Genomic DNA, 27181 nt, shown 5'->3' with positions numbered 1-27181 from the left:
ATTTGTTTTTCATTATTTATAAATAATGATTATTTGTTTTTCATTATTTATAAATAATGATTATTTGTTTTTCATTATTTACAAATAATGATTATTTGTTTTTCATTATTTATAAATAATGATTATTTGTTTTTCATTATTTATAAATAATGATTATTTGTTTTTCATTATTTACAAATAATGATTATTTGTTTTTCATTATTTATAAATAATGATTATTTGTTTTTCATTATTTATAAATAATGATTATTTGTTTTTCATTATTTATAAATAATGATTATTTGTTTTTCATTATTTACAAATAATTTGTTGAGTTTTCCATTATTTATAAATAATGATTATTTGTTTTTCATTATTTATAAATAATTTGTTGAGTTTTCCATTATTTATAAATAATGATTATTTGTTAAATAATGAAAACGTCTACTTCATTATTTATAAATAATTTTTTCGAGTGCACCATTATTCTCATTATTTATAAATAATCATTATTTAATGTTCGAGTTTTCCATTATTTATAAATAAAGATTATTTGTTAAATAATGAAATATCTACTTCATTATTTATAAATAATAATTTTGTTTCAATATCCCATTAATCATTATTTATAAACAATTTTTACAGTTTGCCATTATATACAAATAATCATTATTTATATACAAATAACCATTATTTATTAAATAATGCCATTATTTATTAAATAATGCCATTATTTATTAAATAATGCCATTATTTATTAAATAATGCCATTATTTATTAAATAATGGAAAACTCGCTATAACATGCAAATGTGGGACCGCCCATGATATGAATATTCATGATGCGATTTCCTTTTTCGTGATTTTTCTTCACAAATTTTTGTCCATTTCCTCTTCATAATGACATTTCTTGAAGCAATTTTCTAGGGATATGGTCTGATTGTAATATTCTTCATTTTCTATATAACTTCGTCTTCGTAGAAATATCAAAAAGTGTAATTTTATACGATTTTTCCTACAGTTCACAATCCCCATAGGCGCGCGTGTACGGTAGGGACAACCGGTGAATCGACGGAGTGCTCTTCATCGAAATACTACGTTGGTTGGTCCCCGGAAGTGGCGGGCGGAATTTAGCCCGAATCCTCGATGGAAGTCGATCAAGTGCATATGAGCTGAGAGAGTGAAATATCAGTGTACTTGTACAGGCCCTTCTACTTTTTATAATTATTTCTTGTTGCTTTTTTGTTAAGTTAATTTTTCCTGGTGTAGAGATAAGTTTCAGTTCTAATAATGCACTTCAAATACATTTTGGAGTGTCTGTTTGAGGCGTTTGGGGCAATTTCACCCTGGCCCCAAAATGCTCGCAACGACAATACGGGGGCATGATGACCCCTAAATTTGTAAAAACTTATTTTTCTATTGAAAATTATCACAAAATTCACCAAAAGTGTGCACGAAAGCCTTCGTATTTCACTTTTAAAACTCCAAAAAGTGCCCAAATGACAAGCTTGGTCGCTTCGCTGTGTCGCTTTCAACTTGAGAACGTTTACGCGTCTGCTTCCCCCCCCCCCCTCCTCCGAAAGAAATTATGTATACGGCCATGCTCTAAAGAGCCTGGCACATTGATTTATGTATACTTCATTTTCATTATTTTTATCTCATTATCATCATGGCCTTACGCAGAATTTTTTCCGGGGGGGGGGGGGGGGGGTGGGGGGAGCAGGACGCGCGTAAACTTTCTCATAAAAATCTTGAAAAAGCGAAGCGACCAAGCTTGTCATTTGAGCTTGGTCGCGTCGCTGTCTCGCTTTCAAGATTTTTTTTAGAAACTTTACGCGCGTCCTAGCTGCTCCCCCCCCCCCCCCGGTAAAAATTCTGTGTAAGGCCATGATGATAATGTGATAAAAATAATGAAAATGAAAAGTACATATAAATCAATGTGCCATATGCTGCCGTTCACAGAATTTCTTTCGGGGGGTGGGGGCAGACGCGCGTAAACGTTCTCAAGTTGAAAGCGAGACAGCGAAGCGACCAAGCTTGTCATTTGGGCTTGGTCCCGTGGCTGTCTCGCTTTCAAGATTTTTTTGAGAAAGTTTACGCGCGTCATGCTCCGGCCCCGGCCCCCCTGGAAAAAATTCTGCGTAAGGCCATGTTGATAATGAGATAAAAATAATGAAAATGAAAGTATACATAAATCAATGTGCCAGGCTCTTTAGAGCATGGCCGTATACAGAATTTCTTTCGGAGGAGGGGGGGGGGGATATATCGAAGCAGACGCGTAAACGTTCTCAAGTTGAATGCGACACAGCGAAGCGACCAAGCTTGTCATTTGGGCACTTTTTGGAGTTTTAAAAGTGAAATACGAAGGCTTTCGTGCACACTTTTGGTGAATTTTGAGATAATTTTCAATAGAAAAATAAGTTTTTAAAAATTTAGGGGTCATCATGCCCCCGTATTGTCGTTGCGAGCATTTTGGGGCCAGGGTGAAATCGCCCCAAACGCCTCAAACAGACACTCCAAAATGTATTTGAAGTGCATTATTAGAACTGAAACTTATCTCTACACCAGGAAAAATTAACTTAACAAAAAAGCAACAAGAAATAATTATAAAAAGTAGAAGGGCCTGTACAAGTACACTGATATTTCACTCTCTCAGCTCATATGCACTTGATCGACTTCCATCGAGGATTCGGGCTAAATTCCGCCCGCCACTTCCGCGGACCAACCAACGTAGTATTTCGATGAAGAGCACTCCGTCGATTCACCGGTTGTCCCTACCGTACACGCGCGCCTATGGGGATTGTGAACTGTAGGAAAAATCGTATAAAATTACACTTTTTGATATTTCTACGAAGACGAAGTTATATAGAAAATGAATAATATTACAATCAGACCATATCCCTAGAAAATTGCTTCAAGAAATGTCATTATGAAGAGGAAATGGACAAAAATTTGTGAAGAAAAATCACGAAAAAGGAAATCGCATCATGAATATTCATATCATGGGCGGTCCCACATTTGCATGTTATAGCGAGTTTTCCATTATTTAATAAATAATGGCATTATTTAATAAATAATGGCATTATTTAATAAATAATGGCATTATTTAATAAATAATGGCATTATTTAATAAATAATGGCATTATTTAATAAATAATGGCATTATTTAATAAATAATGGTTATTTGTATATAAATAATGATTATTTGTATATAATGGCAAACTGTAAAAATTGTTTATAAATAATGATTAATGGGATATTGAAACAAAATTATTATTTATAAATAATGAAGTAGATATTTCATTATTTAACAAATAATCTTTATTTATAAATAATGGAAAACTCGAACATTAAATAATGATTATTTATTAATAATGAGAATAATGGTGCACTCGAAAAAATTATTTATAAATAATGAAGTAGACGTTTTCATTATTTAACAAATAATCATTATTTATAAATAATGGAAAACTCAACAAATTATTTATAAATAATGAAAAACAAATAATCATTATTTATAAATAATGAAAAACAAATAATCATTATTTGTAAATAATGAAAAACAAATAATCATTATTTATAAATAATGAAAAACCAATTATCATTATTTATAAATAATGAAAAACAAATAATCATTATTTATAAATAATGAAAAACAAATAATCATTATTTGTAAATAATGAAAAACAAATAATCATTATTTATAAATAATGAAAAACAAATAATCATTATTTATAAATAATGAAAAACAAATAATCATTATTTATAAATAATGAAAAACAAATAATCATTATTTATAAATAATGAAAAACAAATAATCATTATTTATAAATAATGAAAAACAAATAATCATTATTTATAAATAATGGAATGTCGAACTATTATTATTTACAAATAATGAAGTATTACTTGGAATTATATATAAATAATTAGAAATGATATTTTATATAATAGTAGTTATTTACAAATAAAATGTAAATTATATATAAATAATAGTTATTATTTAATAAATAATGATTATATAACAAATAATTGTTCTATATAATATTGGTACATTCGGCGCCTCATACACAATTGCTTATTAAAGGTTACATCGCTAAGGTCGTGAATAACCTGAAATCAGAAGTAGTGATAAGCAAACAGGCATATAAATTGTTCCGAATAGTAGCTTGAATTACACATTGTACAGCTTTAGGTAATAATAATAATATTGACTGGCTCTTCTTTCGGGAAACATAAAATATGTCGCCCTTAAAGGAACCATATTGCCCTTGTCTAAAGACTCGGGCCAATATAATTCTGTTGCGGGCGACATATTTTATGTTCCCCTCAAGGCCAGTCAATATTATATACGGTAATTATTTGTTAACGTTTTATATTTAGTTATGTATTTTTAAAATATATGACTGCTTTTCCCACAATGGCCCCAAATACTTACAATAAGATAAGGAAAAAGTTACCAAGAATCTTTATATAAAATTTGTAACTTTTTCCTTATATCTTATAAGATGAAACCTTCAATCCTAAAAATCTGAAATGGAAAATACAAATGTTTCAAGTGCCTTTTTTAATTAACGATGGCGATTGTCTGAGTGTAAGAGGTAACCTATTGGAAGCTTTAATGGTGATTGAAAGTCCTGTCTCTAGCCACTCATTCAATGAACAAGGTTGTGATATAACCTTGTTCTCTGTTACATCTCCATGAGTGACAAAATAAGGTTGGCAATGGTTGGCTTCTTTTCTCTTTATCTTTGGGACAAATGCTTAATTTTTTTACACTGTCAGTTTCCATTACAGCTATTCCCAATTTATTAATGAAAATAAATTGCAACTGTATGGAAATTAGTAATTTTGGTCACAAAAAGTGATATTTTAATGATTTTTAAAGTGTGTGCTCACAGCATTGGCATACCACAGTCCTACCTGTAGATTCCCCACAGGCAGGATGGTTGCAGTGAGCAAGTGTCTCCAGCCAGGTTTTTTGTGATATGTACATGTACATGTAAGATGGTCTCGGTGACTGGAGACTCCTACATGTACATGTAAGCTATGGCCTTTGATGACCATGAATGAACTTAAGCACTGATGCACTCCTTGGATCTTGTGGCCCCCAAATCACGCAATAAATGGATTATGTCTGTGCGGATCTTGCAACATTTGCTCGTGTCTTTAATATCTCAGAGGGCATAGGGTTACAGAACTTAGGATTGTAATAAGAGTTTTGGGTTCAGAATAAAGATAAGGATCAGGATTAGGGTTAGTTAAGGAAGTTATGTTTGGCTTAATGTGCAGATTTTCCTTCAGAGCAATTGTGGCTGGAGCAAATGTCATAGAACTGTCTATGCATGTCAAAATGTCCAAATGCAAGAAAAAAATGAATTCTTGTAATGCCAAGCACATATTTTTCTTTATTCTGAGTTTAGACAATTCGGTTACAGTGTACATGTATGTATGTATATCCCTCCCATGATGTGTAATAATATACACAGAAATGTACTTTCTAAGATAGGATTCAAAGAAAATAGTTTATAATTCTGGATAATGCGTTTTTATTTTGTTTCAGGTGTTCGCTGTGAGATCAGGAGGAGCCTTTGGAGTAGTTGTTAAAGGACCGGACGAAAAGACAAGCACAACATTTAGGTAACTTATTTTTCTTCAGAAATACAGTTTCAGTCATGAACTTGTAAGTTAAACCCAAGTCAAAGTGACCTATTAGATAATCATGATCTCAGTCATACAGAATGCTTGTGGAAGTAAGGGGGGGGGGGGGGGGCTATGCATACATGAATTGATGAATCATACATCAATGATATCTTAAAATGGTACATGTAATCTCCATTTACAATATAAACAAAATATTAGAAATTCTGCTTTTTGATCAGATTTAAGTCATTCTACATGTACATGTATGAACTGTTGCATAATGCTACAAAAACAGTTTGAAATGTATCCCGCAGTTTGAGAAAGGATGGGAAAGGCGAAGGTAATAGTGATGAAATATATGCAAGATTTATAAAGCGCTAAGGATTCTAAGCGCTGCAAACTATTACCCCAGCATGATATGGCTAGTGCTACCCTGATCATGCCCTTGAGCAGTCACTACGCCTGGGTGGAGAGTGGCACGTGTAGATTATTGCCTTGCTAAAGGCAAGGGGGTGTATGGCTATAAAAAGATGACATTTCTACTTTGAGAAATGGTAGGGGAAAAGAATTGCTATATAAAGTCAGAAGCTGAAAACGGGAGAAAGAAAGGAGAACCATAATCAAGAGTACAGAGGAAGAGGGACAATGTAGAAAAGTCAGTACAAAAAGGGGGGAAAAAAGGATCAAAATGCAATGCTAGAACATGTACGTGTAATTGTATTGCACACTCCATACTCCAATGGTTGTATCTTGAATATATGATTTTATTACCAAGTATTAGGTCTTACTCTCTTGTATAGTAAACAGAAATAATAATAATAATAATAATATAGGATATTTTTATTGCGCACATATCCACCTTGTTAGGTGCTCAAGGCGCTCCTATATTACCCGGCTAATGATTATAAATGATTATGTTTACTTGAAATCACAGAATGGAAGACAAAGGACCAGTTATATCCATCAAATTCTCATCTGATCTTCGAATCTTAGCTGTGCAGAGATCACAGAGGACAGTGGTAAGGATAAAAGTGTAACCGGTGCGGTAGGTTCTTTCAGCCCCTTCCCCCCCCCTCTCCCCTGCCCCCACCCCACACACACATTTGCACCATTATAAATAAAGGGCGGTATTCGTATAGCCATGGTTTAGTTAATTCACACCACAATTTTTATGGAGTGGCAGTTGTCAGCTCATTCACCATTCAAAAATTATTTCAATGCTTCGGCAAAAAAGTTGTTCAAATATTATTTGTGTTGTGAAATGAGCAGAATATGGTAATAGCTTTGTACAATAAATTATGAAGTAAATTTTCTTTGCCATGAATATTTAAGAAGTAGAGATGAAAATCAGCATTCCAAGAAAGTGTGGACTAAAGTTGCATCCTATAGGTTAAACTCCAGTTTATCAGAATACAGTATAAGTTCATGTACCTGAGTCAAGAGAATAAACCAATGTAGCGGTTGCCACTTTTTGTTTAAAAAAAACGTTGATATGACTATCATGAAAATCATTGGACTGTTAATATTACCGCCCCACTTTTTCTTGAAGTCTAGTTTAATTATTCGAATTCTGAATTATACTGATTTTTTAGGTACATTATTGAGAAAACTGTAAATAGTAGGCTACTCGTTTCCTAACTTCTGTATTGACAATATCCTAGTATGCATGACTTTTTGGGCCATTTGGCAAAATTCCACCTGTTAAAAAGTCAAGGTCAAATATCACCTCTTATGTACCAGGGTACTACATAAGCACTTGCCTGATTGCCCGGGGCAAGTAAAAGTTAGAGTCGGGCAAGTGTTTTGAAGTAAAGACCAAAACTACTTGCCCGAATTGGGCAAGCAAAATTCTCACAGAATGACCAAAATTAGGGTCGATATGACATGATATTGACCCTAATTTTGGTCATGGCAGGCAGGATAAAATCACTTTGGAAAAAGAAATGCAATAATAAGGTAGATCAGTTTGTCAAAAGAGAGAAACAGGTCAATGGTTTATAAAGCCGCAAAACCTTCTTTTGAAGAGGTAAAAGTTTTTTCAAGGATTTTTTCGGTCGAGTGAAATAGATTTTTGGGCAAGTACATGTATATTCCAACTATTTAAAAATTTACTTGCCCGACCGGGAAAGCGTTTCTATAATGTTATGTAGCACCCTGTGTACACACTTCCCTGTTATTAAACAAACTGTAAATATGCCTCTTAATCTGATTTTTGTCTCACCTGCATAGCAGAGTGAGACTATAGGCGCCGCTTTTCCGACGGCGGCGGCGGCGGCGGCGTCAACACCAAATCTTAACCTGAGGTTAAGTTTTTGAAATGACAGCATAACTTAGAAAGTATATGGACCTAGTTCATGAAACTTGGCCATAAGGTTAATCAAGTATTACTGAACATCCTGCCTGAGTTTCATGTCACATGACCAAGGTCAAAGGTCATTTAGGGTCAATGAACTTAGTCCATGTTGGGGGAATCAACATCAAAATCTTAACCTGAGGTTAAGTTTTTGAAATGTCATCATAAATTAAAAAATATATGGACCTAGTTCATGAAACTTATACATAAGGTTAATCAAGTATCACTGAACATCCTGCATGAGTTTCACGACACATGACCAAGGTCAAAGGTCATTTAGGGTCAATGAACTTTGGCCGAATTGGGGGTATCTGTTGAATTACCATCATAACTTTGAAAGTTTATGGATCTGATTCATGAAACTTGGACATAATAGTAATCAAGTATTACTGAACATCCTGTGCAAGTTTCAGATCACATGATCAAGGTCAAAGGTCATTTAGGGTCAATGAACTTTGGCCAAATTGGGGTATTTGTTGAATTACAGCCATAAATTTGAAAGTGTGTTGGTCTAGTTCATAAAACTTGGACATAAGAGTAATCAAGTATCACTGAACATCCTGTGCGAGTTTCAGGTCACATGATCAAGGTCAAAAGTCATGTAAGGTCAAAGAACTTTGGCCACGTTGGGGGTATTTGTTGAATTGCCATCATATCTCTATAAGTGTATTGGTCTAATTCATAAAACGTGGAAATACGAGTAACCAAGTATCACTGAACATCTTGTGCGAGTTATAGTAGTTTTCAAAATCAGCACTGCTGCTATATTGAATCGCGTGATGCAGGTGAGACGGCCAGAGGCATTCCACTTGTTGTTTTTTATTTTGTATTACATTCATCTTCATACAGGAATTCATTAACTTTCATACTGGCAGTGCTGACACCTCCGAGTATTCTCAGATGTGCAAGGTATGTACAACGTAGCAAATTGCCATTTAATATTTCCAAGTGTAACTATGAACACCACAATATTGCTAAATCAATCTATTTGTCTATCTCTGATCGCCAATTTGGGGGCGTCGTGGTCTTGTGGCTATGACTCCCGTCTTTCAGTCTGAGGGACGTGGGGTCGATTCCCAGCCATGGGCTGTTTTTCCTTCAGCAAGAAATTTACCCACATTGTGCTGCACTCAACCCAGGTGAGGTGACTGACTGGGTACCTGGTAGGAAGAAATTCCTTGAACGCCCGAGCACCTATAGGTAACTGAGCTAAAGCTGGGGTATTGATAACGGCAGGGCCCGCTTGGATAACAGTTTTCGGAACTGAAATGTCTACCCTGGGTATATATACCGTTATTATTATATTATTAGTAGTAGTACTGTTCTGTGTTATAACCTGGTTTATGTTTTATTAAGCTTCCTGTAAGTTACAGATGACTTGAATACGCACGACTGGGGGAGCCTTTTTGTGCTAAATGATAAATGCCTATAGATGTAACTGGCTTGGGACATATGAACCTGTTCAAGTCTTTTGTGTAGCCATGCATACCTTTGAGTTTTTCATTTTATTAGCAGTTTGTCCATTTAGTCCATAAGGCATTTGTTCTATCAGATACACACACACTGAAATCCAAATGGAAGGAGGGGCTAGGGGACCATGCTCCCCACCCACCAAGGTTTTTTTTTATTATAATAAATAATATAAATAAATAGATTAATGAATGAATAAAAACAAGCTAATGAAAGAGGAGAAAATGATGAAATATATAATTTTCTGATTAGTTTTTCAAAGTCTATCACAAAAATTAGACTTATGTACCAAAAAGGTAAAAAAAAGTTTGCTAGCTCCCAACTGTTTGATATATTTTTTTTCCCTTCTTTGTCAAGTCTGCCCCCACCTCAAAATTTGTGCCCTTTTTAATACACATGTCTCGTATGTGTTACATTCAAAATATTGAAATTGAAGGCCTTCGGTGACAGTAAAACTTGAGTAGTTATCTGAGAGTTCATGCTCTGTACATGCACATGTATTTATTTTCTGTAATACATAATCACTGGTATGTTCTTTATAACCGATAGGGTAAAAATACAAAGATCATAGGCTTCAATTGGATCAGCGGGAATGAGATCGTCTTCATCACCGATCATGGACTAGAGCTGTATCAGGTGACTGCTGAGAAGAAGACGCTGAGGTCAATGAAGAATGTCAGTATCAGCATCAACTGGTTTACATTCATGGTAAGTACATATAGTTTCCTATTACCATCTAGTCTAATTTCCATTCAGCTCACTTGCCATTTTGTCTAATTTCCGGACAGGCTTTACCGATGTAATATCCCCTTGGTCTAACTTTGTTTTGTGTGCATATGATTGATCTAGGTGAACTGTTTCATTTCACAAAATAAATGAAAAGGAGTCAGACTTGAAATTAGACTTATTTGGCATTAGTTCTAAAAATGAAATACGACTATGGTTATTAGACCAAGCGCAGTTTAGACCGAACAACAACTATACCAAATCGATATTAGACCATATTGGTAAAGTCCATGTGGCATTTGACTACATGTATCTGAGACAAAGACTAAATGCTTGAAGACCAGGGCCCCATCTTACAAAGAGTTGACTGATCCGATCAATCGCAACTATGGACGGCCAGCAACGTCAACATCTACATGTATTATGCATGTTTGTTCAAAGTATTTTCTAGCCATGATGTATATTCATGCATTAATTGTTTTCTTGAAAATTCACTATGCTTCTCTTTGCATACAAAGGACATTGTGCAAATTTTTCGTAGAAAATTTGTTGACATTAGATTTCCATAGAGTTACGATTGATCAGATTAATCGTAACTCTTTGTAAGACGGGGCCCAGGTAAATGTGAACAAAGCAGTTGTTTGAAAATTTGAGTAGTGTTTATATTTTGTTGAATAATTCATTTTTAGCGCCACACCGTAGCTTCCCAAAATGTGTGAAATTATTTTACATGTAGGGGTGTCTTCTTAAAGGTCAATTCCACCCCAGGAAAATGCTGACTTGAATAAATAAAGAAAAATCAAACTAGCATAACGCTGAAAATTTCATCAAAATCGGATGTAAAATAAGAAAGTTATGACATTTTAAAGTTTCGCTTATTGTTCACAAAACAGTGATATGCACAACTAGGTGAGTCAGTCGATGATGTCCATCACTCACTATTTCTTTTGTTTTTTTATTGTTTGAAATATACAATATTTCATTTTTTATAGATTTGACAATAAGGACCAACTTGACTGAACCATATATAGTATTAAACTTTAAAATGTCATAACTTTCTTATTTTACATCCGATTTTGATGAAATTTTCAGTGTAATGCTTGTTGGATTTTTCTCTTTAAATTCAAATCAACTTTTTGTTGGGGTGGACTTGTCCTTTAATATTGACAATGCTGTTATTGTGAAAGATTGATAATAATGGTGACTATGTGTGCAAGTGGAATACATGTGCCTTCTGGGAATCATGGTTTTCATACTTTACTAGTACCAGTGGCAGGGAAAAGAATTACACAGGGGTAGGGCTGGGACTAAAACCCGGGTACCCGGGTCTCGCCCGGAAGCCTCGGGTACCCGGGTAGAAAAATCAATACCCGATACCCGAAAATTGCTTTGCATGATTTGTATTGCGTAGTGTAAGACATGATTGTAACTCATCACAAAAGTACACAAGTATCATTTTGAATCTCACCAATTACCCTCGAAATATCCATAAATATACAAGTTTTTCAAGTGATATTGTGACTGAGATCGTTCGATCGTCACCATGTTTCTTTTGCAGCTTGAGCATACGAAGCGCCAGCCAACCACGTTCGTGTTACCATTTTCAGTTCATCATAAACCGAAAATAAGGTTTACGTGCAGAGCTAGCTAACAGCCCCCTTTTCGATCCCATGATTCATTGCGGTTCTGATTAGCGATATACCTTGTGGTAATACGATCGTGATTGGCTGGCGCATTCGGCGCTCCGAATCTACCCGGAAATCAATTGACTTTGTGCATGTAGCGATAGATTCTACAAACTCACGAACACGATGTAATATCGACGCTACTCCGTAAGATTTTGACGGAAAGCAAGAAGTAATCAAAGTTTGCTTACCTGTTTGGTATCGGTGAGAAAACAGATCCTCCGAGAATACCTTTCATAATTAATATGAAATATAGGAAAGTGGAATTCTAGGTCGACTTTGGTACGAGGTGACAGAAAATTGCAGACTTGTTTTGATTGAATACGGCGTGGGGCACGGGAGGCTTGCACTGCGTATGCTTACTATCTTTTAATTCATAAGTTTGCTTGCGGCGCAGTGGCTGGATGACGTCACCTATGGGGTTTTTCCACCAGTCATATTTCATGCGACATGATTTTCAGGTACCCGGGTAACCGCCCGAAAATTACCACGGGTACCCGAAGACAAAAATACCCGAAAGTCCCAGGCCTACACAGGGGGCTTGGGGCAATTTTGTCCTAAAAAATGCTCAAAACAGCCCTGGAAAATTACAATTCTTTGCAAGCTTATCCAATGTTGCAGATTTTGGCAGTAAGTTGTGAAATGTAGCCCCCGAAAATTAAAAAGAAATAATGTGTTGCCTGACTAGCAGCGTCCATGATTGTCTAGTATTAACACGATTGCACTTCAGTTGAATGAAGGGTGATGCTTTGCAACATGGTACTTCAGGGTTCTGGGTGGTTCATAAACAAAAACGATTGCTACCTTTGAATTTTTCAGACAATGATGATTATTTCTTATTTATTTTCAGAATGAGAGTGCATTGCTTCTGGTTTCATCGTCAACCCTTGGTAATGTGCTAACACCTATACATTGTAAGGTAAGTTGAATCAAATGTCAAGATGAATTTGGTAACTCTTTATGAATGCAGTGTATACAATAGGTGTGGGCAAGCCAAGGTCACATGACTGGGATTGAGAATAAAGAGAATATATCAAAACCATACATGTATATCTGATGTGTTAAACCCTATATAAAAAAGGAATATTATTATAACGGGTGTGCTTGCATATCGTTTTATTAGAAACTGAGAACTTAGAACTGAGAACCAAATAAGGGGAACTCATTTTGTTACAGTTGAAATTCATAAAGATCGTACATGTATATGTGAGACATGTTGATAATTATCAATTGAGGATGATTTTGCTAATTTTCTCAACGATTGCACACTTTGCACCAGAATCATTTGGCACAAACATGTATTTACATGACATACCAGTATACAGAGCTGCCAACTATTAAGAAAAAGTCATAATTACAACGATTTTCATGTCAAATTATGACATTGCTCTTTTGACCTTAGTTATTATGCTTTTTATATTTGGTGCACACATAGTTACATGTACATGTAAATACATTGCACAGTGGCAAACTCATCCGTAGGCAGGTGATAATGTTCATATCATGCATGATTGTGTCTCTTTAAAATAATTGGTGCGCATGTTATCATGACATGCACTGTGTGTTCTTGTATTACATTTTCCAGTTATTTGAAAATTTACTTGCCTGACTGCAAGTTATGTAGCACCCTGGATGAATGTTCACTGACAATCATCCTGTAGGGTTGACAAAACTTGGCACGTTGGGTGCTGTTCAGTGATTTCTTTGAAGAGGTAATAGAACTTCTATTACCTCTTCAAACAAATTACTGCACGGCGCATATGAAATTACTACTTTTATCTCAAAATTATGACTTTGGAGCTTTTGCATCACTACTGTTTGCTTCATGAGGTTGGCAGCTCTGGGTATACTTGCAAACATGTCACAATCTCCAGATGAGTTTACACAGAATCCAATAAAATGAACACCCAAGATTTTGTAAAAATAGGTTTAAAATGATTCTAGGACAAGATGTCTGGATGCTGAAAAAAAGTTGAATAAACATGGCGTTCCGGTTTATTTCCAATTGTCTATGCTTTTTGATATTCGCCTAATAGCCAACTCTTCTCCTATCATTTGGTCTATCATCAGTTCGTCTATTCACCACATGGTCTACTTTCATTTAGTCTAATGCCATTCCGTCCAATAACCAGTTGGTCCAATAGCCATTTAGTCCATATACCATTTGGTCTAATTAAATAAAAGTGTTAATTGTGCAAAATGAATGAAAAGAAAATGGGTATTAGACCAACTGGTCATTAGACGAAATGGTGATAGAGAAACTGGTGATTAGACGAAGTGATGATTGGACCAAATGGTTGTTAGACAAAATGTTGATGGACGGAATGGCATTAGACTATTAAAATGAAGGTAGACCATGTGGTAAGTGGACGAGTTGGCAGTAGACGAATTGGCAATTTACCGGCATTCCTCCCAATGTATATGTCTTTTTTTCCAAGCAAAAATATCACACCGTCCCATAAATTTTGTGATTTTCCCATGTCTGGAAATTAAGTTTCAAGTATTATGTTGTATAATTTCAGACAGGTAACATATCCAAGCTTCCCAAGTTTGAAGTTGATCTTCCAGTTGTTCCCAAGCCTCCGAAACTCTGTCTTCTTGAGAGAGATGTAACCATAGCAATCTTGTAAGTATGGTATGCAGAAAATAAATGATTTACTTGGTAAAGCTCAATACACCTTGCTTGAGATTCCAGTATTCTTACATGTACACATATATTATAGATTAGTTTGGTATAATTGAATATTATTTTGGTGTAGTCCTACTCTATCGAATTCCATCTGTCTAATTCCCATTTTTTCATTAACCTGTTTGCTAAATAACCAATTGATCTTCAGTCTCTACTTGCTTATTTTTCTGTTTCGGGACCAGTTGCCAATCCATTGAAAAATATTTACTGTCAGCGGGATTTGCAAGGATTGGTAGGGTAGGGTTGCTTGCAAACAAATACATGTATTTGGAATGCCTAATTGTACTGATATTTGATGAATTATAGACTCTGGGGCCCATATTCTGATGTCAGGTTTTAATTTTATAAACTCTGGTCTAAAGTTGTGGTTTAACTATGGATATCCAATTGTGACATAAATCTCTAACAGTAGAGGTTCATTGTAACAGGTTATTTGACTCTCAATTCATCTGGGAACGATACATAACATATTTGTCTACACCATTAAAGGATTGCTTTAAAGAAAGGAAACATAAAGTGAATTCCATTTTGAAATTTTTGGCTTCCCATAATTCTAGCACAGAGTTTATAGACCATGGCCAAAGTTGAACCTAACTTCAGAAAATGGACATGAGAGTTTACCTTACGTGTGATATGATTTTATTTATTGGTTGATTGTATTATTAATATTGTGTTGTTGTTTGATATCCAGGTACAGTGTGATATATGTTGTTGTGCTTCGACATCAACCTAGGGGACCATCAAATCAAGGAGCTGAGATAGTTCTCTATCAGCTACAAAGGTAAGGATTTAATAATTGTGGAACCCCGACCACAACCGATCAGGATATGGGTATTTGTAGCACCACCAATCTAAAATATTTTCCTGTTCTGAGGCACAGAAGAAATATAGAAAGAATACAAGAATGTTAGATGAGTGTCATAGTGCCAAGAACTGATAATGTTTGAACAAATAAGAGTTTAGATTTGAATGTCTCTAGTGATTCGCCTTTCTTGAATTTAAAAGCAAATTATTCCAAAGAGAATTAGTGCAGTGGCAGAAAAAGACTGCACCATAGGCTACTCATATTTTGGGGGTTTTTAAGAAGAAGCTGATTGGATGATCTCAAACTCAGACTCCTTCAATGCATACCTAAAGTGTAACCGATCGTTGCATGCAAGCTCTCCCGGGATGATTTTGGGTGTGCCATCTTTTGCCCAATGCTTATCAGGAGTTTAATAATCAACCCTTGTGTTGTCTTTGACTTTTATTCTTCTTGTAGGGAATCACCAGCCAAGAAAACCGATGTCCTCCGGCTCAATATGAGCGGGCGGTTTGCAGTCAACGTCGTTGTAAGTATATTCAAAGATATATCAATATTATTGCGGCAAAGATGAGTGTGAGCTTTCAAATTCTTTTCATGAAATTTAAGGATGATCCCTGAAAGAATGTGATTGGAAGCAGAGTGTACAAGAGGCATACTGCGCATTTATAAGGAAGGGTATTATATTGCTTCACTTTATTGAATGAATGACAAGAAAGGAACTGTGTAAAAGTAACAAGACGTACATGTATATGTGTTGTATGCATTGGATTACAAATAATATTAGAGAGCCCAGGGAGTGTTTCACAAAGATTGAAGTATCACTTAGAGTCGCACTTGAAAGGCGTGGCCGCATTGCTCAGATCATGTGTAGTGGATACGCACTACTGCGTATTGATCAATTAGATCGCGCGTTTCATATTATGTACGCGTTGGCATTTAAGTGCGACTCTAAGTCATACTTGAATGTTTGTGAAACCTCCCCCAGGACTTTGCCACATTACTGGCTCAAACAGGGCAGATGAACATGAAATAACAGTTACATAGAATACCAAAAGAGTTACCATGATGAAAGCATATTTTTGTACTAAAAGTAACCCATGATGAAAAAGGTTGGTTGTAAAAAATATTGAATTGTTAACTATCATGTTGATGTGTCATTAAAGTAAACATATATGTAAAATATTTCCGTTTAAAATATTTTAAATCTATTTCTACTTTATTTTTTGTTCTTGTTTCATGAACAGGATAATCTAGTAGTGGTACACCACCAGGCATCAAAGGTATATTGTCTTGATTTTTTTTCTCTCTCTCTTTTTTTGGGAAAAAATTTGTAGTCTTACATGGTGTTGCTTTCAGAGTCAGCATTGCTGCGATATTGAAATGAATAATACAGATGAGACTGCCTGAGGCATTCTATTTGTTTTGTTTCATAAATTGATTTGTAATTTGTATAAATGATTAATTGTAGATTTATTGTGTTGCCATCATAAATTAGTTTTGCAGACATTCATCATTCTGACACCAAGTCGATAAAAGCACATGCCTTTTCATCTCATAAAATGATGTACTATAGATAACTGGTTTTTAAAGTTAAATATATGCCTTTATTCAGTGAATTAAATTCAGCATAAAATCCATCATTATGGTAATTATTTTCCTTAGTTTGTCTGAATTATCACAATGTGGAGCGTTGTGGCCCAGTGGATTAGTCTGCGGACTTTGAAACAGAGGGTCGTGGGTTCGAATCCCAGCCGTGGCTTAATTTCCTTCGGCAAGAAATTTATCCACATTGTGCTGCACTCGACCCAGGTGAGGTGAATGGGTACCCGGTCGGATTTATTCCTTGAACGCTTTAGCGCCTATTAATATGGCGGCTTAGCTACAGCCGGGGTAATAATATGATACCAAGTATCAAAGCGCAGTTGAGTATATGCACATAGTGAATGCGCTAAGCGGCTAAATAAAATGGTCATATTATTATTATTATTTGTATTGTATTTTTAAAAATTACTTGCAGACATCCATGGTGTTTGACATTGGTCTGACCGCTGGTGAGACAGATAACTACTGTAACTACCACCACCCAGTCCTGGCCCCTCTGCCAATCAAACCAGTCAAACTCAAGGTAGCTGGGATACCCACGCAAACCGGACTGGAGATGAGAGAAGTTGGTGTAGAACTATGTATCCTTTTTGCTGGGTTCTATTTTATAATGCGATCGCATCAAAAATGTAATTATTGAATGCTGCTCTGTGATATGTCAAAATTGGCTATTGCTTTGTATGTGCCTCTGTATATGCCATTGTACTCCATGTCAACCCTTGTTCATGTTCGTATATAATTTGTGTGTAAAAGTATAAAATTGATTCTTCCCTTCACCCTTCACCTCCTTTTTAATAATTTACAAGTTTTTCCCCTCAGTTTACATTCTAATGAATCAACATAATACATATCCCAATATTTTTGTGTGTTTTTATTGGTCATTCTATTTTCTCTTTATATAACACTATCCCCTTAATTATATACTTCTTTAATGACTGTGTACAACCTCGAGTGCAATATTAATCTTACTCTTATGTTCTCATTATATTTTGTTAATTTGTAGGTATATAAGTTAATGTAATTTTCCTTTTTTCTGTTAACTTTATCTGTGTCAGTCTTCGGACTGTTTTACAATGTATTTTTTATAATAAACCGAATTGAATTGAATTGATAGTAGAGAATGACATTGCTCGGTTGCAGAGGTAAATTGTACTAAATTCCTTTATTAGTTTTTTACAGGAATTAATTCTGCTAATTAATTATGGTTTTGCTATAATTCATAATAAAGCTCCTAGAAAGTTCATTTTGGTAAAAATATTCTCTATAGCATTGCTTACCATTTTAAATGAAAAAAAGAAAAAAATAATTTTCTTATGTACTTTATTTTATTTTTAACTTCTTATATATATCTCTGTTCTTTTTTGTTTTATTCTCTTTTTAAAAGAATTTGTTGGTCACTTTAGCTCAGTCATAAATAACATCAAGTTGAATGACTGTTGTAAAAAAAGGGAAAATTATCACTCATTTATAAATTTTAGCTGAAAACACATTTTGTATTGACTTTGGACATGAAATCACGAGTTTGAGCAATTTGTGGTCAGATATGCACTGTAATTTTTTTTTTCAAAAAAAAAAAAAATCTCTCCAAATTGAGATACAGAATGTGTATGCTACATGTATATTAAAACATGAGTCGCTTCCATGACTTATTCACATGTCTGTAATTTACCTTGACCAGCAAATGTCAGATTCACCCAATTGGGTTGTATTTCAGCCTAATATCGTGATCGATGCTAAGCTTGGATGTCTGTGGCATATTAGTCTTCGGTTGGATGCACTGGTCCCTATGATTCCTGATAAGGTAAGGTCTGGTCCATAGACTAATTCACTCTTTGCATACTCAATGAAATCAAAGATAAATAATGTAATGTCTATGTTCTGCTTTCCTCTTAAGAATATTTATTTCTGTTTCCACCCAGTAAATGCTATTTTGATACTTGAGAATTAGAATTCCAGTCTAATTCTATATTTACTGCTGTGGTGATTTCGCCCATGAGATATCTTTCAGAAAGCATTAATAATCAACATTTGTCAGACATAACCTATTGTTACCATTCTTTGTTCACAGTGAATGTACATGTGTATACTACTATGGTATCTGGTTTTTTTTTTCATATTTACTTATTTATTTTCATACTTCCTATTTACCTACACTGTAGAACATCTACAGAAAATATCTATTTTTTGTGCAGCATACATGAAGCTGTGATTAATTAACTTATCAATCAGAATGAAGCATTTGCAGAAACATAGGCAGTTTATGAAGTGTACATGTATGTTGGTGATGTTGGCATATTCTGTACCATTTTTTTTTTTGCAGTGTCGACTGATAGATTTCTTATTGCTGAGGAGGGAGAGCAAAAAAGTCATTCTATATGTCCTACAAACAGGTAATGAATGGATTCTTCTTGACTAATTAGCCCAAATTCACAATGGTGGTTTAAAAAAAAACATCGGTTGAACCCATGGTTTATGCAGATTTCCTGTATGAACTATGCTTATTTACTTGGTATACTAAAAAATGTCCAATGCTTATGCGCGCTTTTGTCACAGTGCGCCAAATCGACGCCTGTTGCCATGGTTTAGTACGCTTTTTTATTCATGAGTCCACTGTTCTTAATTAATGAGTCCACTCTTCAAACAGTGGACTCATGAATTAAAATAGCGTATTTAAATCATGGCAACGGGCGTCAAATTGGTGCATTGTGACAAACGCGCGCATCAGCATTGGACATCTTTTAATATACGCGGTATCTAAGCGTAATTTATACAGGGAATCTGCATTGACCATGAGTTCAACAGATGGTTTGAAAAACAACCTTGGTGAATTAGGGCTATTAAGGTTTAAGTACAGATCTAAACATGGATGGAGATGAGTTCTTTACATACTATGGGGTGATATTCCAAGGTGAAATGGCAGCATGGGCAAAAGATCATTCCTTATCAAACTTAATTGCCTATACCATAAATGTTCAAGTTGCCTTCTGTTTTTAACACCTCAACAAGAGAACAAAAATCAATATGCCAGTATGTACTGAGGAAATCCTGTTTATTGTGGTGAATACATGTACATGTAGGAGTCTTGCACCTTTTGTGCAACAAGTATTCTTCAGAAAACCTTGGGACCAGTTCAGTTGTCTCACTTTTAGTTGCCTCTTGTGTATATTACTGAATTACGGAATTATGTGTGAGTAAAGCAAGCATTTCCTTAAAGGTATTGTTTAACTTTGTGAGCAGCCGATTTAAAAAATTCTCAAACCAAGATGAAACATGTGTACAAGTGCATGTATTAGAACTAATAAACCTTGAAAACAACCATTATTGAGAATGAAAAGCTAAAACTACAAGGCAAACCCCAATTTTGTAAATAGGCGTCTTATAGACGCATAAATAGTACACATAAGTGTATGGGATGAAATTAAGATGGTGTTTTCTGTCACTTTATATTTCAATTTTTGAAGCACTAAATAATTATTTTCGAACGCAATTTTTTCTGGGCTTCATTTTTGTAACATATCACAGACACAGGTGACAAATGTGATCTTCTAGCTCAGATTTTTAAAAGTCAAACCAATGTTAACCAATCACTTTAATAGTGGGGGTTAATTCGGCCTGTGAGAAGAGGAAAAAAAAAATAGTACGAGTTTAAGGGTAGTACGGGATTAGCGATAAAGAAAACATAGTATAAAAAGCCTATTTGATGGTGGAAGAAAAAATACCCATTGATATTTTGATATTTTTTCACTCTCTCTCTTTCTCTCTCTCTCACTCTGCAGCATTGGTACCTGGTCAACACTGTAATCTTGCCACCATCGCAAAAATCTTCAACAAACTCAATGAAGTGTACAGGAGCTACTTGGCTGAACGTCATGCGCTACATGTATGTATAATATGGTAGAAACAATCTGATCTAAAAGCTTTCATTAGGAAATATATCAAGTTGTATATACATGTATGACACTTCTCTGCAAAGTAGCCCAGAAAGTCGCAGTAGAATTTCAAAGCAAAGAGGTGAAATCTATCTTCGCTTGCAGAAAAAGATTTTTTATCTTTGATATTTTTGACAAACAATTTGTCTACATGTGCATATTATCTTTCATAACTTTACAGCTTAGACATGGACTGTGAATGCCTATTTCTTTGATTTAAATTCATAATATGATGATTTTGATATAATTCACAGTGTATTAAGACGGGACTCGGAGTCACCCTTTTTGTCTTTTATTCATTACATGACATCTCAAACATTTAAGGTTTTTATTTTTTCATTGATGAGCATAAGACATATATCTCCTTTGAATAAAACCTAGTTACAGTAATGGTGATTACTTGCAATTTTCATTGCATTCTTGGGCTGATGGTTTTAAAGGTATTATGTCACTTTTTTCACCAGGGACCCGTTGCAGAAAAAGTTGCAATCAATCGCAACTCTAAAAATCATGCGCAACTTGATTTTCAACCAATCAACAGCGCGCATTTGGGACTTGCGATTGATTTTTTGGCTTGCGTTTAAATGCAATTCTTTCTGCAACGGGCCCCTGGAATGAGTTATGGGTGAATTTCTTGATAAAGGAAAGAAAACATTCCGTGGCTTGGATTCGAACCGAGAACCCTCGGATGGAAAGGTGAGAGTCAGAAACCACTGAGCCACAATTTTGATCACAATTAGAACCTTTGTGTAAAATGTGATTGATTTTACAGGCAGAAGAAACGTCCTCGCCCAAGAACAGCCAATCCGCAGCGAGGGTTTCATCAGGGACGAGGGTCGTCATCGAACAGTCCGACATGTACACCCATGTACTCACACCAGTAGCTGAAAGGAAAGTGAGTATTATGAACAAAAAAAATTATGCTGGCGTGATTAAATTGTAAGAGCCATTTCATTAAACTGGTCTTATATAATACATACATAACTCATGATCCTTTCTTGCACAATTGAGATATACCAATTTAATCTTGTCATAACCAAATGGGGGTGACTTTTTTTTGATAAAAATCAAATCTGGATAAATAGCAAACGTTCATGCAAATACTTTTTATCTTATTAAATTTTAATCTAAAAAGATTGGATGTTATATTTTCAATAATACGATCTTGAACAAGAAATGTTCACTAGCCATTCATGATATTCTTAACTTTAACCCTTAATGTGCCATGAATACATATCTGTGCATCCACTGGAGTGCCACGAACACATTTTCGTGCAATGGTCATACAGCTATTGTTATGCCTATTGCATTTTGAGGAGTGCATTGCATGCATGAGTGATTCCATTGTTCAGTTCAGCTTATGGTCAAGAGGTTTAACATTATTGTCTCTTGAGTGATTCCCTTTTTTCATAAATAAAACATTTGAATATAGACTCTTTAAAAAAAAAAAAAAGTGGCACTCGCTGATTACAGTGAATGGCACATTAAGAGTTAAGGACAGCTTTGGAAAATACTGCCCTGCTCATTTCAAATACATTCATGTATCAACCCCCCAACCCCGGGTCATTTCATGTACATACATGTACATTTATTGACCCCCCCTCCCCGAATGTCACTTTTGTGTTTATTCCATTCTTAAATTCATTCATTGCAATTTCATATTAAATTCTGATTAGTTCATTCGCTCCATTGAATTGAATATGATCTGTTCAGATATGTAAACCCCTTCAAATAAAAAAAAGATCACTTCAGTTCAATAACATTTCCGAAGGCTAATCATTCACATCAAGGCATTTATAAAAGATACAACATAAAAGAAGAAATATTTGTTGAAAAGTAAAAAAAAATGTTTCAATCAGAGACTCTCAATGAAATTCTGTTTGATGTCTTGTTATCTCATTTTCTTCTTATTTCATGTAATCCAAATACCTCAATATGATTTTGGTTGCATCTTCTTCTTTTTTCACTCCACTGCAATTTTAGCCAATTTGTCAGGAGTGTTTTTGTGTGAAAGTTTTTTTGTTTCTCCGTAGTTAGCTCTAGCTAAATTTGTTTCTGTGTTAATTAATTATTTTCTGTTGTATCCAACAAGATTATTCAAGATGCAAGTTTAATTTGTATGATCATAGCCTGTCAGGTGAAGTGATTCTTAAAACAAAGTACAATTACTCAAAATGAATAAAAAACAAAATAATATGACAAATAAAGAAATCAAGGAAGTAAATGCCTATATTGAATGAAATTTGAAATATTATTCTTCAATGCTAGTTTTCTTCATATATTGATTTTGAAAAGTTCCTCGGGAATGGGCAATATTTCTTTTTAGAAATTTTCTTTTTCTCTACATATGTACATTTTATTAAATGATGATCTCTCATTTTCATTTTGGAATCGTTTCCATAAAGGCTAGAATGAAGGTAAGTGTTTATCCACCACAGCACTCGATCTAATGCAGTTGCTCTAGACTTTACTCTGTATATATGTAGTATATATGCAGAATTTAAAGGGACATGAAAGTCCTGAATGATGGGGAAATTGAATCAAACAGAATTATTTACATGTACTTGCACATGATATTCTGTCCATCATGTAAGCCCGTTGAACTAATGCGATAACAAATTACAACGATCAAATTTTACCAAACTCAGGATCATTTACTTTGGGTGCCAAAGTTCTAAATCATCCTTTGGAACATACGTAATAAGAATAGTACAGGATGTTTGTTAGGGTTGAACAATCATGAGACCTGTATTAGAAAGGAGTCTAGAACTCAGAATTGCTGAGAACCTCGACAACCCAAAGTAAATGCTGATCTTGAGTTCGGTCAAATTTGTGCTGTTGAAATTTTAATTGCATAAGTCATGCAAATCCAGCAGGCTTGCCTGACAGGCAGACTACAAGGTGCAATTTAATGAGGCTTTTGCAAATCCTGTAAGATTCATTTTTCCACTCATGATTTGTGACTTTTTGGCCCTTTTAAATGTCTTTAAAGTTGTGTGACCAATGTCAATTTTATTTGATTTACTTTCTGTCTTCTGTGTTGTAGCATTTGTTATTAGCATTAATTTCTTTTAAAGGTTGAACTTCCTTTTATTTTTTTTTAGTAGAATGATATTCTGTATTTTTAGTCAAACTGCTGTCCTGGTGCCTTTAGTTCACTGATCATTGTTTCTAATTATAGATTATTTGTAGTGTTTGATAAAGGGTGCTATATGTACTTTTTGTCATTCTTAATAAATGTTATAATAAATGGTTGTTTTTTCCTCATTTCATTTAAGCACCCACTTTTATTAAATTGACAGTTTTTTTTCTTCTATATTTGTTAAAGTTTCTATCAATTACCTAAAGAGTAATATAGATGTAAACTCCTGGACATGTAGTTTCATATTGATAAAAAACAACATAATTTGTTGTTATTTTTTTAGGAGGTGGTGGGGGAGGGGGGGGGGTGGTGAAAAAAAACAAGGCATACACGTCTACTGATGCTATCCTATTAAATAATAATTTTGCATGAAAAGGAGATAAGCTTGCATTGGCACTACATACACCGCATGAATAAGCTCCCTGTGCAATAAGATAGGTACAGCAAAAGAACATGATTAACATTTTTCATTACCTTTTATTTTTTAATGCAATATTTTGGTGTAAAAAAATAGGGAGAATACACATAATGTTATTCCTGCACTTTATATTACCAATCTATTGGAAAGAATTAACATGGTACATACATGTATACACAGTCATATTTAAGAAAATAAATTATGAGTTTTTATTTCGGACATGCGAAACACGGTATATGTACTTGTACATATTTGTGCTTGATTTTATACTCTGTTTCATGTATGTTGAAAATGTTGCCCTTGAGAGGAATTCTCCTTTGTGAATTTTAGCTGTTATTAGTTGTTCCTTTAGACTCTTGGGCCCATATTGTGAAGTCGGGTTTAACTTAGACCATGGTCTAACTCTGTGCTAAAATAATGGGAAGCCAAAAGTGTCAAAATTTTTATTAAGTTGTATGTTTCTTATATTTACTATGCTCTTTCCTGATTCTTCAATGGTGAAGACAATCATCTATTTAAACTTCCTAGACAATTATGAATGATTTGAGAGTCAAATGAGCTGAAAAATGATATCTCTACTTTTAGTGATTTATGTAACAATTGGCTATCCATACTTAAACCACAACTTTAAACCTGAGTTTAAGTTAAACCCGACTTCAGAATACGGGCCTTGATGTATATTTTTTGTGCAGCACTGCCAGATAATTCATTTCCTGTCCATGAATAACATTCAGATACATCTTTAAATGGAGCTGTGTAACTTTTTTTTCATGCTACAATTGATGGTAGATTACTGATTGGTTTAGATCCGCTTCATCTACTTTCCATTTGGTCTCATCCGTCATGCCGCCCTTTCACATGGTGAAAAAATCGTAATTTGAATGATGATTCCAGTAAAAATAAGGCTAGTGACGAATATTTAGCACGTGTGAAACCAAACAAGAACATGATTAGAATCACAAATGCTAATCACAGTCACGATTACAATAGCAATCATCATTACAATGATGATTCAAGATTCACGTGTGAAAAGGCCCATGGTCTATTCCTACTTTGTCCTTGAAAGCAGCAGGATAATGCACAGGGTCCAATAAGACTTTGGGTTGATTTCTACAATTGATTGTAGTGATTAGTATTATCATTATTGTTATTATTATTATCATTTTTATTATTATTATTGCTAGTAGTAATAGTAGTAGTAGTAGTAGTAGTAGTAGTAGTAGTAGTAGTAGTAGTAGTAGTAGTAGGTGTAGGTGTAGTAGTAGTAGTAGTAGTAGTAGTAGTAGTAGTAGTAGTAGTAGTGGTAGTGGTAGTGGTAGTGGTAGTGGTAGTGGTGGTGGTGGTGGTGGTGGTGGTGGTGGTGGTGGTGGAAGTTGAGTGGTCTAATTAGTTTGCAAGACAAGTAATAAATTGTCAATGTTTATTTTCATTTTCTTGTTGACAGGATTCAAACCACAAGTTCTTGGTAGCAGTATTGGTGGAATACATCCGCTCTCTCAACCAGTACCAAATCCCAGTTCAGGTAATTATCAAACACAATAGGGGAAGTTCACCCTGGGATGAAGTTGGTTTTAATGAAAGCAGAAAAATAAAAGAAGAGCACTGGTTTTGGTGAAAGTTTTTTTTACAATACCTCAAAAATAACAGAATTATGGATTTTAAAAGTTTTGGTTTTGTGACATCACATGCAAGCAGCTTCCCCATTGATTATGTGATATAAATTCCATAAAATGTTGTTTTCTCTGAAAAATTTAGAATGATATTATACATTCATTATTTCATCAGTCGCATCATTTTTCTTCTCTAAGAAAAATATTTTTAGTCATCATGAACAGATGTGTAAAATTCATATTACATAAAACATGGGGCGGCTGCTTCACAAGTTCAAAGCTTTACAAATTCATAACTTTTATTCATTGATGGATCTTCTTCAAACCTTAATGTCTTTCTTTATTTTCTCTGGTTTTTATTAAAACACTTATAAAGCTACATGTACTTTTTTTAAGTACAGATGTGTTTAAAAGTTAGTGAACCCCACCACAAAATGCACTCCTGTTCTGAGTGTTGAATGTAGGCAACAACACTACAATGCCCAGCGAAGCAAACTTTATTGAATTTCATTACCTGACTTCACAATTGAATATCTAAGAACATGGCAGAACTTTAAATATATGTTCATTTTCTGGTGGGGTTCACTAACTTTTGACCTCCACTGTACAAGTGGTCGCTGTGAGTGGTGAGTTTCTAAAGTACATACATAAATGTTTTCTTTTTAAATCTTGAATCTTGGAACTGATTCTTAAATTCAATGTTCATCTTTTATTCCTTTACAGCACTTCCTGTATGAACTGGTAATAAACACCCTTGTCCATCACAACTGCTTCTATCAACTACACCAGTTTCTTCAATATCATGTCTTGAGTGACTCCAAGCCCATAGCGTGTCTTCTTCTTTCTCTAGAGAGCTGCTATCCGCCTGCTTATCAACTAGCACTGGATATGCTGAAGGTATGTTTCTGATGGTTTAAGATGGCTGTAAGTAAATGTAGATGGTTGTAGATTGGTAAAGAGGATTGTTGATGGTTGAAGATAGTTGTAGGTGGTTGTGAATGGTTTTAGATGGTTGTATATGTTTGTGGATTGTTGTAGGTGGTTGTTGATGGTTGTGGATGGTTGTTGGGGTTGTAGATGGTTCAGTAGAGCTCTCGAGAGCTGTTTTCCGCCTACATACCAACTGTCACT

At 34.6% G+C, this 27181-nt stretch overlaps 1 protein-coding gene across 1 annotated transcript in view; it reads left to right on the top strand.

Moving 5' to 3' along the window:
- The window catches only part of LOC129280122 (regulator of MON1-CCZ1 complex-like), a 36368-nt gene that overhangs the window by 1972 nt on the left and 7215 nt on the right, over nt 1-27181 (top strand). Inside the window, exons 2-17 of the mRNA XM_064111879.1 lie at nt 5542-5618; nt 6556-6640; nt 8824-8883; nt 9994-10152; nt 12706-12774; nt 14378-14481; nt 15236-15325; nt 15806-15875; nt 16594-16629; nt 17367-17532; nt 18640-18752; nt 19272-19341; nt 20728-20831; nt 21653-21775; nt 25885-25962; nt 26774-26947. Of these exons, the coding sequence (XP_063967949.1) occupies nt 5542-5618; nt 6556-6640; nt 8824-8883; nt 9994-10152; nt 12706-12774; nt 14378-14481; nt 15236-15325; nt 15806-15875; nt 16594-16629; nt 17367-17532; nt 18640-18752; nt 19272-19341; nt 20728-20831; nt 21653-21775; nt 25885-25962; nt 26774-26947 (1578 nt within the window). The remainder of the gene's footprint in view (nt 1-5541; nt 5619-6555; nt 6641-8823; nt 8884-9993; nt 10153-12705; nt 12775-14377; nt 14482-15235; nt 15326-15805; nt 15876-16593; nt 16630-17366; nt 17533-18639; nt 18753-19271; nt 19342-20727; nt 20832-21652; nt 21776-25884; nt 25963-26773; nt 26948-27181) is intronic.

The sequence above is a fragment of the Lytechinus pictus genome, chromosome 17, assembly GCF_037042905.1.
Source record: "Lytechinus pictus isolate F3 Inbred chromosome 17, Lp3.0, whole genome shotgun sequence".
NCBI classification, from domain to species: Eukaryota; Metazoa; Echinodermata; class Echinoidea; order Temnopleuroida; family Toxopneustidae; genus Lytechinus; species Lytechinus pictus.
Note: the sequence above shows the minus strand (reverse complement) of the source record. Positions and strands in the feature narration are given on the sequence as shown.